This window comes from Nomascus leucogenys, chromosome 9 (genome assembly GCF_006542625.1).
Source record: "Nomascus leucogenys isolate Asia chromosome 9, Asia_NLE_v1, whole genome shotgun sequence".
Classification (NCBI taxonomy): domain Eukaryota; kingdom Metazoa; phylum Chordata; class Mammalia; order Primates; family Hylobatidae; genus Nomascus; species Nomascus leucogenys.
Window position 1 is genome coordinate 31,449,319 of NC_044389.1, and position 13,199 is coordinate 31,462,517.

At 42.1% G+C, this 13,199-nt stretch overlaps 1 protein-coding gene across 4 annotated transcripts in view; it reads right to left on the bottom strand.

Moving 5' to 3' along the window:
- The window catches only part of RGL1 (ral guanine nucleotide dissociation stimulator like 1), a 282,899-nt gene that overhangs the window by 50,194 nt on the left and 219,506 nt on the right, over window positions 1-13,199 (bottom strand). For all 4 annotated transcript variants that reach the window (XM_030818761.1, XM_030818759.1, XM_030818760.1 and 1 more), the window contains one exon: window positions 12,379-12,456. In XM_030818761.1, the coding sequence (XP_030674621.1) occupies window positions 12,379-12,456 (78 nt within the window). The remainder of the gene's footprint in view (window positions 1-12,378; window positions 12,457-13,199) is intronic.

A 13,199-nucleotide genomic window follows, 5' to 3' on the forward strand; every position in this document is an offset into this window, starting at 1 on the left:
CTCTCTCCCTTCATCCTAATCCCATTCCCAGGACCTTTTGTTAACTGTTAGAATATATCCTTCTAGGCTTTTCTGTGGATATGTATACATATTTAAATATACATAATATGTGCCGGGTGTGGTGGCTCACGCCTGTAATCCCAGCACTTTGGGAGGCTGAGACAGGAGTATTGCTTGAGCCCGGGAGTTCGAGACCAGCTGGGGCAACGCGGCAAAACCCCATCTCTACAAAAAATACAGAAAATTAGCTAGGTGTGGTGGTGCAGGCCTGTAGCCCCAGCTACTCAGGAGGGAGGCTGAGGTGGGTGGATTGATTTTGCCCAAGAGATAGAGGCTGCAGTGAGCTGTGATCACACCACTGCACTCCAGCCTGGGTAACAGAGCAAGACCCTGTCTCCAAAAAAATAGATAGATAGATAGATAGATAGATAGATAGATAGATAGATAGATAGATAGATAGATAGAAAGAAAATCAATGTGGGCTTTTTTACTGAGCAGTATGTTACAGATACTTCATCATTACCTCTAGATCTATCTTATTGTTTCTCATGATATGGACACACCGTAATTAAGTATTCTTCTACTGGAAGGCAGGTATTTAAGTTATTTTCAGGTTCTCACAACTACAAAATATGTGCCTCCTTGCTTCCATCTCTGCATGCTCGTGTGAGTATTTCTGATGGGCACACAGCACTTACCTCCATGGAAAGCTGCAGCCTCAGAAGAACCAGGAGAGTTCTAAAGAGGAGCCTTCGTCCAGATTGGACTTGCCCTTAGGTGGACATTTTCTCTTCCTCAATCTGATGTTTTTAATGAGCTCTGGCGATCTATGCATTTTTTTACTCTTTGTGACAGTGACCTTCCTGTAGCTTAGCCTAAGAAGGCTTTGAAAGTTCACCACAAACTCAGACACTCAATCAGCCAGAAAAAAGCATTTTCACACAAAAGAGGAATGAAGGGGGAGGAGGACAAAGAAACAGAGAAAGGGAAAGACATACACAAACAGCACAATAGAACACGAGGCAGACCCCTGCCCTCCTCATCGGCAGAGCGTTTCTCAGAACACCAGGCAGGGAGGCTTTCTGGAAAGGCCTGGACACATGCCCAAGGCTCACAGTAGCTTTGTGTGTGCCAGTCCTGGGAAGAAACTTTCCGTTCTTGATAGATTTAGAAGCAGATACAAATGCGAAACTTTTAAGATTTCAAAAAAGAAAGCAACATCGCAAAATAATGATGAAAAGAAAAACAGGATTACTGGCCAATGGCTTTTAGGTCTTACCCAGCGTGGCTCCAGTCCTAAGATCTAACTTATATACTAACCAGAACAGAGTGGAGGGATGTAAAGAATATTACAGCTGAAGGGAAATTCTAGTTTGAAGTCACAAATTTACAGGTCCGGTATGTCTGTTAGACTACAGAAGCCACTTGGTTCTGTACACAGACCAAGACAGGACGCTTGGAGACCTGGAGAAGGAAAACTCTATCCTTCATCCTGGCTGTCCCACCGGGGAACTAAGGAAGCCTGGATAGGTCAGTTAACTCCACTGACCCCCCTCTCTGGGGAAGAGATATAATAACACCTTCTTCATCTACCTGACACTGATCAGTTGTGATTTCAAATGACATAATGTCAATAAGGACATTTTGAGATACCTGGAGAGAAACATAATTGTCAACAGTCTTACAACTACTTGCCAGAAGTCATAGAAGGAAGGGATTGAAAAGGTAAAACGGCTCAGCGAAAAATCCATCAGCACTCACAGGAATTGACTCAAAGAATCTGCCACCTCTCACAGGAAGAATGACACAGAATACAAGCCATGCTATGACATGTGTGGCTTCAGGCCTGCTGGAAGAAGATGGCTGCTGTGAACACACACACAAACACACACGCACATACGTGCCCACATACATATACCTTGAGGTATCCTCTCTGGGACAAATCAAAGACATCAAACTGTAGTATTAACTGCAAGAGATGATTCTTGAATAACTTGTAAAGGCAGAAGTAATTCCTGAAGCCAAACTGGATGATTACAATTGTGACATAACCTAAATTCAGTCAGGAGAAAAGCCAGTATGTGACTTCCTTTTCCAAAGTAATCTTTGGTGGATCACAGAACAAAACTCCTCAGTCCTAAGGGCAAGTATGCTGGGTAGGTGGCCAAGGCCAGGGGCCCAAAACTGATAGGAGAGGAGACAACCAAAATTGAGTTTTCTACCTCAGGCATTCTTGGCAACATACAAAACTTTGTAGTGTGTGATTCTTTTCCAACCGACTGCAATCATCTACAGGGGAAGGAAGACATGCTCAGATGTCACTGTTTGAAACATACTAAAGCAGCTTCTAGAACTTTTGCTTCTAAGAAATTCATTCACCAATTAAACTAATATTTTTTGAGTGCCCTTTATTTCCCAGAGTCACAGAAACAATTTCTGCGATGAGCATCACAATACATCAAGTCCAGGGTCCCAGGGAAGCACTGAAATTCAGAGGGAGCTGACCTGGTCAAGGCTTTAGGGAGGGTCTCCCTGAGGAAATGATGTGAAAGCTGAGATCTTGAGGGTTGGGAGTCAGTGGGATGAGGACTCTGGGGCAGCAATGACGCAGAGGTTCTGCGGTGAAAGAGCTAAACACTTGTAGAGGACTTAAAGATCTGTTAAACTAAAAAATATAAAGAGTTGGGGGAAAGGAGCATGATGAAATCTGCTATACTCATTCATTTTTTTTTTTTTTTTGAGACAGAGTCTCACTCTGTCACCCAGGCTGGAGAGCAGTGGCGCGATCTCGGCTCACTGCAATCTTCGCCTCCCAGAATCAAGCGATTCTCCTGCCTCAGCCTCCCGAGTAGCTGGGATTACAGGCACGCGCCAACCATGCCTGGCTAATTTTTTTATTTTTATTTTTAGTAGAGACCAGGTTTCACCATGTTGGCCAGGCTGGTTTCAAACTCCTGACCTCAGGTGACCCACCTGCCTTGGCCTCCCAAAGTGCTGGGATTACAGGCGTGAGCCACTGCACTTGGCCACTCATTGATTTCTCAGCCAACCAGAAATCACACCTAATAACACCTGGTTAGAAGACATTAGACAGATGCACCTTGGCTGAGACATAAAAGAAAATGGTTCAGAACTTCTAGCCACCCCAGGGATCTTCAGGCACGCAATGCAGAGAGGGCTGAGGCAAGGATTTAGGCAGCGATTATGCGCAAATCACAGATTTTTTAATGAATGCAGATTTTAGGTAAACGTATTAAATCATATTAACATTCCATAGGCAGTAAAATACTCTATAATTGGTCAAATGTTTAATACAAATTTTTCCAGGTATGAAGTCACCTCTCCCATGATGTGTAACTTCTGAGCCAAGAAATAGGATTACCGTGACAAAAAGAATAACACTATCCATCTAGAGCTCTTTTCTCTCCCCAGCAATATATTTGAAATAGTAATTTTTTGTACTTAATCATCAGCAGAAAATAAGACATGGAACCATTTTTCAAAAGCAGCAAAACGTTTTTCTAGTTTAATACATTCTCTGAGAACTGGATCTTCTCTTCGCTGCAGATAATGAAAAGGTAAGAAGATTTACGCAGAGGATGGGCCTTTCAAGCAAAGAAGTAACTTCTGCCAAGCTCTGAGGGCGGGATCTAATACACTTTGTCCTTCAAGGACTGAAGCCTAAGTCAACCTTGACCCTGACTCTGGGCTGGACCCTCCACCTTGTTCTCCTAATCACAGAACAGTTTTCCTCTGTTTCAGGGAAGGTTGCCAGATAGAAGCTGCCTCTGAGGCCTCCAGCTAGATGATTTTCCTGATGAGAAGGAACAAAGAAAGATACAGAGTTTTCCTCTTTGTTTTTTTCCTGGAAAGGATGAAAATATTATTATCTGGACCTGTCAAGGTTGTCCTGCATTGCTTTTTTACACTTTACACGGTCACATTTCAGTGCTGTTGGTAAATAGAGATTCAAATACTAGGAAGAGACGTGAAAGAGAGATTGAGAGAAGACCAGGGAAATAATGCCAACAAAGCAGAGTCAGATCTAAGCACTAAGAAGGCAAGGGCAACGCAGGGGCTGTGGGGAAGGGAGAGAAGAGAAAACAAAAAAACCTCCACGGCAAGAAGGAGGAAGAAACAGATTATGAAAGGAAGACATACAGAAAGACAGTAAATGTGAGTGGGAGAGGGCCCGGAGTATGGATAAGCCTGAAGCCAATTACCCAAAGTCAAGGTTATTTACACACCTGTCTTTCATTCCCAAGCTAAGTACTTAAGAGAAATATTTTCATTTTTATCAGAGGCAAAATAGTAAAGGTCATGCAGTACAGAGGTTAAGGCCCGGGTTAAATCCCAGCTCTTTCATTTATTCACTGCGTAGCCTTGGACATGTTCCTTAACCTACACCCCAGGTTCTTCCTCTGTAAAATAATAATAATAAAACATAATCATTATAAGGATTTAACAAGTACGCACAGTACTTAACACAGGGACCATTCCTACTAAGTAGTCAATAAATTCTAGCTATTATTAGAAAAGGACATCGCCAGTCACCAAAATTATCTTTCAGGGACCTCAATAACTCATTCCCCACAGTCCAAGAAGGGAGTTTTCATGTTATAAATAGAACTCTATTGAAAAAAATGGCTGAGGCCTTCTATAGTTTTCACCACTAGAACAGAGTTTCCGTTGGTAGTGACAGATGCTACGAGGCACGAGGAACAGGAAGCAGGTTCTCCTTTGATGGGCCTAATTTGGTCTTGTTTCCTCACATCCTTCAACCCATCTCCTTCCCCAGGAAAAAGGCCTAGCTTCCACATTTCTAACAGCTGTGTGCGAACCTTGCTCAGGGTATTCATTCAATAATAAAGCAACAGCCAGGCAAAACAGCATAGAGCAATGGAAATAATGACAAATTAAAAGATCTCAGAATAATAACAATCTAAAACATTAGTCACAACAGTGATATTGTAATCTAGTTCTTCATGTACTTCCGCAGTCTTATTATGATGATATAGGCAAATGGGGAGGAAAATCTTGAGTATCCAAGATCCCAATGCTCTTCTATAAATGGCATGCCTGGGCTTCCCACCCAGGTCTTGGAGTCAGTTGGACGAGAGTTCAAATATCAGACCTGTCACTTAACCACCTGCCTGATCTTAGTCAAAATACGTAACTTCTCTGAAGCTTCACTTTATATCCTATAAAGTGAGGACAATATCTCAGCATATTTGTGATGGTTGAAGAAGACACAAATATAAAGTACTTAGCAGAATGCCTTGTAAGCATACCACAAATTGTAGCTAATGGTGGTGGCAAGGGCGGTGTCATCATTTTCATTGTTTACAATGCTGTGCAGTGAATCAAACAACACAGTCTAATTGTGGTGTCTGTTTTCCTTTCTAAAAGAGACATTCTTTAATGTAGAAAACCCTAGGAGATACTCATATGATTGATTTGTCTTCTTTTTGAGCCATTGATTATCAATGTTGTTTTATTCTTCCTCAATTATTAGAACATCAGTTTCTACTCAGGGCTTTCTACCCATGTCCCTAAAATGCAGACTTGACTTAGAATGCTAATGACTTGTAAAACTATGGTTTTTATTTTTCTTTGTCCTGTAGGGATATTTTAAAGACAATACCAGACTCTTCGATATGGCATATCACTTCTTCATTTCTTTTGTTTCACTTTAAAAAAAAAATTCCCTTCACATTATAACCTTTAATTCTTCTAAATTGGAGTTTTAAATCTTGTTTTTGCTGTTCTTCACCCCTCCTCCTTTTCCCCATTTTTGTTATAATCACTCCAATTAATTTCAATTGCCTTCTTAGGGCATCTGAATTTGCAGGAATGAATATTGATTGCAAACTCTCTGGGAAGATTTTTTTAACTTTCCATTGTGAAGTTTCTGAGGCAGTAATGTAACACAGCCAACTTCCTTTAACTCCTATCCTTTTTCTTTAAAGTGTGTCCAGTGTCTTGGATTACTACTATTTACATGATCCTTTACCAGTGACTGAAATTTGGTGTCACTGTTTACAACTTCTGGGAAAAGATTACAAGAACAATGTATGTATCTTCTGAATATGTGGAAATGAAAGCAGAACGATTTCAACAATTTGAAGTACTACTATGGTAGAGAGTTTGAGAAAACAAAACTTGGCATTCCAGAAGGAAACTGATGAGATTCAATTAAAGAAAAGAAAACAGAAACAATTTCAGCCTTATAATAGTCATTAAAGGAAAGAAATAAAGCATCATTTCTTGAGAAGTTTTAAATCTCTTTAAATAAAGTTATATATAGAGAGAGGGAGATATGGTCATCTCATATAAAATTCAGAGAATGAAGATTCGTGTTGTAAAAGCTCTATATGGTTAATATCCCTTCTTTACATTCTCTTCATTTCTGAATTCAATGACTGTAATAAATCTGCCCTAGAGACAATTTGCTTTTTCCATCTGGTTCAGATTTTGTTATTTAAAAAGATAGCATTTTATCGTGTAAAAATGTCAGCAGGAAAAGGGCACGGGTAGAATGAATATAGGCAGAAATGTTTTCTTCTGTCATAGAAAGTGAATTTCCTAATTGATAAATAGTGGCCAGTTTAGGGATCCTAGAAATAAATGTGGCACACCTTATATAATCAGTCTAGCCCTACCATCAGAAATCACTGTGAGGCAAAGATTTCAACATCCAGAAGCCTCGGAAGTTGAATCCTTTGCAACTGAAGACATTCTTGTTTTAGCCAGATAACTTTAGAGGGTCCTGACATTGTACAAAGCCTGAACTCTGGACTGGAATTACAAGTACTCTGCATGTGGGAGTCCCTGCACAATCTGATACTTTTTTAAATGCATGAACACTAGTCGGTTGTGGTCCAAGACATCAGAAACCAATTTTTCATCTTGAATGCTTCATCTGTATTTCCACGTTTTCCTTCTTTAAAGTTCTTTTACCCTCTGAAAGGTTTAAATCCATATTTGGAAATACAGGAAAGATTTTGCTTGGTACTTTGGAGCCTGTATAAAATGTAAGGGTTGCTCTTTGCTTTACAGCAAAAACGGGAAAGCAAACAATATTTGGGCATTTTTCTGTTCATGGTTAAATCCAATAGTGAGTCCCTGTCCCCACCTGCTCCTCCACCCAGGTCTGCAAAACTGAAGGCAACTGCCCTAAACAGGATGTTTACTTCTTGAATGTCATTGGATTCCTGCTGTCGGTTTTCCACCTGAAATCACAAGAGAACAGATTCATAGCAAAAGAAAACAATGGGCATTTTGCCACTCCTTGCCTTACTCCCACAAGACAATGCTTTAGCTCAGCTCTTTATTCATGACCCCAGTGAGCAGCTGTGATGCCATGACTAATAAAAAACAAAGCTTGTGTATGTGTTTCTTCCTGTCTCTTCAAAACTGGTAACACGCTTTCCAACAGAGAAAAGTGGTCGAAGGTACTGTACTCTCAAAAGTCCACTATGCTGTGTAGACCATGTCTGTTTCGGTTATTCATTTTTTGAGAGAAAGAAAAAGCTAAATAAATTTTATCTGAGACATCACTGAACTTAAAAGGACCTCAGCGAGCATTTATTCCAAGCACTCATTTTTCAGGTGAAGAAACAGAAACAAAGGGAGGTGAAGTGACTAAGCCAAGGTCAGATGACTGATAAGTGACAGAGTGATAGAGAAGGAGCAGGATCTGAGTTCTCCAGGCTCCTTCACCAGGGCCTTTCCCTCTCCATGTGGCTGCCTCTGGATCACTTCCACATTTGATTCAGCTACTTATAAAAAGAGACACAAATAAAGAAATTTCCAAATAGGTCTGCTCCTATTTTTATATATGTTAGGTATTCACAAAGACAATTTCACTTGAGAACTAGAGCCTCAACACTATATAGCAGGGTTTCTTACTTAGGCACTATTGACATTTAAGGTCAGATCATTCCTTGTTGGGGTGGAGGAGAGTTGCTTTGTACATGCTGAAAGATTCTCCCCCAGGCCTGAAAGCTTGAAGGGATGAGTAACTCCTCCCTTCTCAGGCCCAGTCCCAAGGCTCAAGGCCACTTGCGCCAGCAGCACGCGTCAGCAAGATAGCAGAAGCAGGAAGACAGCGGGCTGGAAGACACCTACCCTGGCCGGAAGACAACTACCCTGGCCTGAAGACACGTACCCCTGAAGACTGAGAAAGAGGCCGTCCAGGTACTACGTAGCAGTCACGCCAGACTGGGACACTTCCTGTTTACAGAGGACTATAAAGCCCCTGTCCCGTCCTCACTTGGGGCTGATGCCATTTTAGGTCTCAGCCTGCCTGCACCCAGGCACTCATTAAAACAATGTGTTGCTCCACACCGCCTCGTGTTGTCTGTTGGCGCGTTTTTAGGGTTCAAACCGATACAAGAAACTTTCACATGCTATAGGACATTTAGCAGCATCCCTGGCCTCTACCCATTAGTTGCCAATAGCATCCCTCCACCAAGTTGAGACAACCAAAACGTCTGTAGGGCATTGGCAAATGTCCTCTGGAGGATAACAATCGCCCTGTTGAGAACCACTGCCATAGCTCCTACACATCTACTGGTCATCAGGAAGCCCTCAATCATTGCTGCAAGTCAGATGCCAGATGTCTGGGATGACCAGGAAATTTGCGATACATTACATACAGATGCGAGAAGGTGCTTCCCTGATTTCCTCTCACAAAGACAAAGACAAAGCAGTGACCCTATGTAGGCACAGAAATGATCAGGAGAAGGATAGTTTCAGAAAAAGAGAGCCAAAAAATAATAGTGAAGTGAGATGCAAAACAATAAAAGATGTGGGGAAAAAACAGAGAGAAAGACAGAAGAAAGGGAAATGGAAGGAAGAAAGAGGTCACCAGTAAGAAGGGATTTTAACATTCCAGAATCTGTAGGACAGAGAGACCCATTATAAGATAAAGTGGCATATTTTCATCAGGCATAATTTTTTAAAAGGCAACTCAGTCTGAGGAAAAGGGTCAAGAACTTTCCACCAAGTTATTGTGAGACTTTAGGAAAGGACCATTGTCCCCAGAGGATGGACCCCTCAGGGGAGTTCTGTGTGAGGCTCTTTGTTAAGCCCTCATATGCTTAAAACTCTAAAACCCTTTAAAACAGCTTAGTTTGGAGTTTCATTCACATTAGTGTTCCTGGTATACAATGAATTCGAACGAGATTTTAAAAGAATGAACATGACTCTTCATACCCAGGGTACAATTTTCTTAACTGCTACTTCCCAAAAAATCTATTTTATCTCAAAACACCTCATGGGACAGAGAAGCTCTGGATTTTTTTTTATTATTATTTATTTTTAAGACAAGGTTTCACTCACTCTGTTGCCCAGGCTGGGGTGCAGTGGCATGATTACGGCTCACAGCAGCCTCAACCTCCCAGGCTCAAGCAATCCTCCTGCCTCAGCCTCCCAAGTAACTGGGACTACAGGCATGTGCCACCATACCCAGCAATTTTAAAAAAAAAAATTTTGTACAGACAGAGTTCTACTATGTTGCCCAGGCTGGTTTTGAGCTCCTGCCTTAAGTGATCTTCCCTCCTGGGCTTCTCAAAGTGTTGGGATTACAGGCATGAGCCACCATGCCCAGCCAGCTCTGGATATTTTTCAGATTGTGACTCTCCTCAGAGTGTTCAGGTGGCTAATTGAATGGTAGCTGTAGATTGGACTGAGTTCCAAAATATGTGCATAATAACACGCCCATTTCTGAATCTGCTCATAAGTCTAGATTACACTCAATTCTTACAGTATCTCTCCTTTTGTATATGCTCCAAAATGTCCATTATAAAAAGGCTCTTCTAAAAAAATAATTATCTTAGTGAGTTTTCATAGACTCCTATGAGTCTCAAAACTCTAAAGTGCTTAGGAATCACTTGAGAATCTTGTTAAAATGCAGATTCTAATCCATTAGGTCTGAGTGGGGCCTGAGCGTCTGCATTTCTCACAAGCTCCCACCCAGGAGATGCTGATGCTATAGGTCCACGGTCACACTTTGAGCGAGAAGGCTCTATGTCTAACCCATTCTGAAAAATCACCTTTTAGATTATATTGTTTCCCTCCTATAAAAATTCATTACTGCTGACGGCCCACTGCTTACCAGGGAAAGTCCAAACTCTCCTGCAAGAAATTAATGCCCTTCATGAAGTAAGTACAATCTAGCTTCAGCTCCACTGACTCCCCTCTCACCTAACATGTACTCTATGAAGCAGCCACACCAATTCTGTGTTGTTCCCCAAAATTCCATGAAAATTGCATTTGCCCAATTTGGTCCTACTGTTTCCTATACCCGGACGGCTCTACCAACAAAATCTTCACCATGCTTCAGGGCCCAGATCAAAGGTAACCTCCTCCAAGAGGCCTTCCCCAAGCCCTTCTAAAAACAAAAGAATTGTTCCTCCCACTGTACCTTGTGCTTGACATTCAAATACCTACACTGGTATGTCTGGTTTTCTGGAAAGTTATGATCCACTGAATAAAACTGTAAAACTACATGGAACCTAACTCAGGAGTTAAAAAAGATACTCAGCTTTCTACTTTCACATCCCTAGCTCCTGAAGAAAGGAGTCTATCAGTAACTCTTCTGAGGAGTTAAAAATTCCACAGGATTCCCCCCAGACTTTTGGCCCCAAAACGAGTATTTAACACTAGTGGTTTCAGGCACCCAGGTGCACATTCCATCTACTCAAGAACATCACCCCTACAATGGCCCCCACCCCCGTATCATGGATGTTTTCTCACAGGACATTATCATCAGCATAAAATATCTTCCATCTTTTAAAAAACACATATACTACCAAAAAAATACCCCATCTTCCATCCATTTCTCTATTCCCCTTTGCAGCAAAGCTCCTCCTCTAACAAGACTCACTGTCCCCACTTCATCCCCTTCATTCTCTCTTGCCCACATTTCCATCCACCAAACTGCACTTGTCAAGTCACCAAAGACCGCGGCACTGCAAAGGAGGAGTCACTTTTCAGACCCTCACACTCGATCTGTGGGCAGCACTGGAGGGGGTTGGTCACTCCCTCCTTGAAATCCTTTCTTTGCTTGTCTTCTGGGACACAACAACTTCTTTTTTCTCCTCCCCCATCCTTCCCCAAAGCTGCTCTGTTCCAGTCTCCTCTGCCAGATGCTCTACTTCCCTAACTCTAAACACCCAAGGAACCAGGCTCAGTCTCTGGATCTTCTCTTCTCTATCTGCCCTTAGTTCCCAGGAAGCCACATTCAGTCTCATAGCTTTAAATACCATGTATAAACTAAAGACATCCAAATTTATACCTCCATTCCATGACTCTCCCTGAAATCTAGACTGAGCTAATTATGTCTGTGACTAAATTTCTGATACACACTCCCCATTAAACCTGCTCCCTCGATCTTCCTTGTTTTATAAAGCCAAGGTCCTGTCTCTCCGCTGCTCAAACCGCAACCCTGGGAAGCATCTGGCTTCCTCTTGTTCTCTCACACAGCCCATGCACTCCAGCTCGTCCTGCCACCAACACCTGGAAGATCTCTGCAAAGTCTGGTCACCTTCACTGCTATTGCCCCAGCCCGCACCACCAGCAGCCCTCATCTGGACTCTTGGGAGGGTCCTGACCAGGCTCCCTGCTCCCACCCTTGCCCCCAGCCACACTGCCACAGGCTACTTTCTGGACACAGAGCCAGAGCGGGTCTTTTAAGATATGTCAGACCACAGCACTCTTCTCAAAACCTTCTAAGCGCTTCTTATCGTCCTCAGAATCAAATTCAACATCTTTCCCCAAGTTCCTATGGAGTCCCCTTGTGAGTGGCCACCTTGCTGCACCACCTCACAGTGCTTATCCCCTAGCACGCGCTCCGGCCACATGCAATTCCCTGCTGTTTCTCAAACACCGCTCCTGCCTCAGAGCCTTTCCCGTGGTCTGTCTGCCTGGCTATTTGCAAGGCTCAGGGCGCACCTCATTTCGGCGTGCTCCAGTGCCAACAGACCAGACAGCCCAATCTGGGCACCCTACACGTAACCAAACGCTCCAGCCCTCAGACCCTGCTTCATTCTTCTTCACTTTTTTGTGTGTATTCTTTGTCTCTTTCTGGTAAAATACACACTTTTTATGAGCTGGGACTGTTTATTTTGTTCATTTGCTTTGTTCACTTGTTTGTTTTGTATACCTTAGCACAATGCCTGGCAGACAGTGGTTACTTAAGATACTTTCACTGGATGCATAAATGAATATTGTAAGGTAATCAAAAAATAAGCCTCTGTATGCATTATGCAAAAAAAATCATGGCAACATTCAAAGGAATAAAATACTCTACTAAACTACTTTAAGATATTGTCGTGACTGAGAGCTTAGAATGCAAAGAAAAGGGAGACTCACTTCCTGATCACCATTTTGGACTCTGATGAACTTTGGCTTCCATCTTCTTCACAGTTTGGGCTTGTCAGGTTTCCATACCTGTAGAGATAATAATGAACAAGCAAGCAAAAACAGTCAGTGGTGTTGGAAAGCAACTCTATTCAACTTCAACTACAAAGTGACAGTTATACTTTTCAGAAGTAATTAAGGAAAGATATATCTATGAAATAGCATTGAAAATGATGCTGTATTATTGATAGTTACTTAATGGATATATCTGCATATTCTAAACAGAAAAGTTATTTAACAACTAATCACACTACTTAAAACCTTCTCTTAATATTAACACTTAACATTTATTGACTTTTTTAGATTAGAGTGTTCCTATCAGCAGGATAATCGGCTATTACATAATACGAAGAAGGCAGATTCCTCATGAACTCTGTAGCACACCAAACCCTCCTGTCCAACCCCTCTGCATGTCTATGCAAGGGACACATGGCTCTGCAGGCACAGCATCCACACTCATGCCACACGGGAGCACAAACTGATGGCTCCAGGCTACACCTAAGAGTCTGGTCTCCTTGAAAATAAGTCCGTTATAGAGGGATTATGGAAATAGCTCTGGACCCTAAAATTAAGGCTGGGATAGAGACGAGGACTACAGTAAAAGCTCTCATGTCTTAGCAACCAGGAGAGCAGCTGTAGCTATACTGAGGCCAGGTTGCTCTAGACACAGCAACTGGGGAGGTGGGGTGCAGGGGTCTGATTTTTGGGAAAGCAATAGATGTTTAAATTTTAAAAGTTTTCTCACTACCAACTCAAAATTTACTCAATAATTC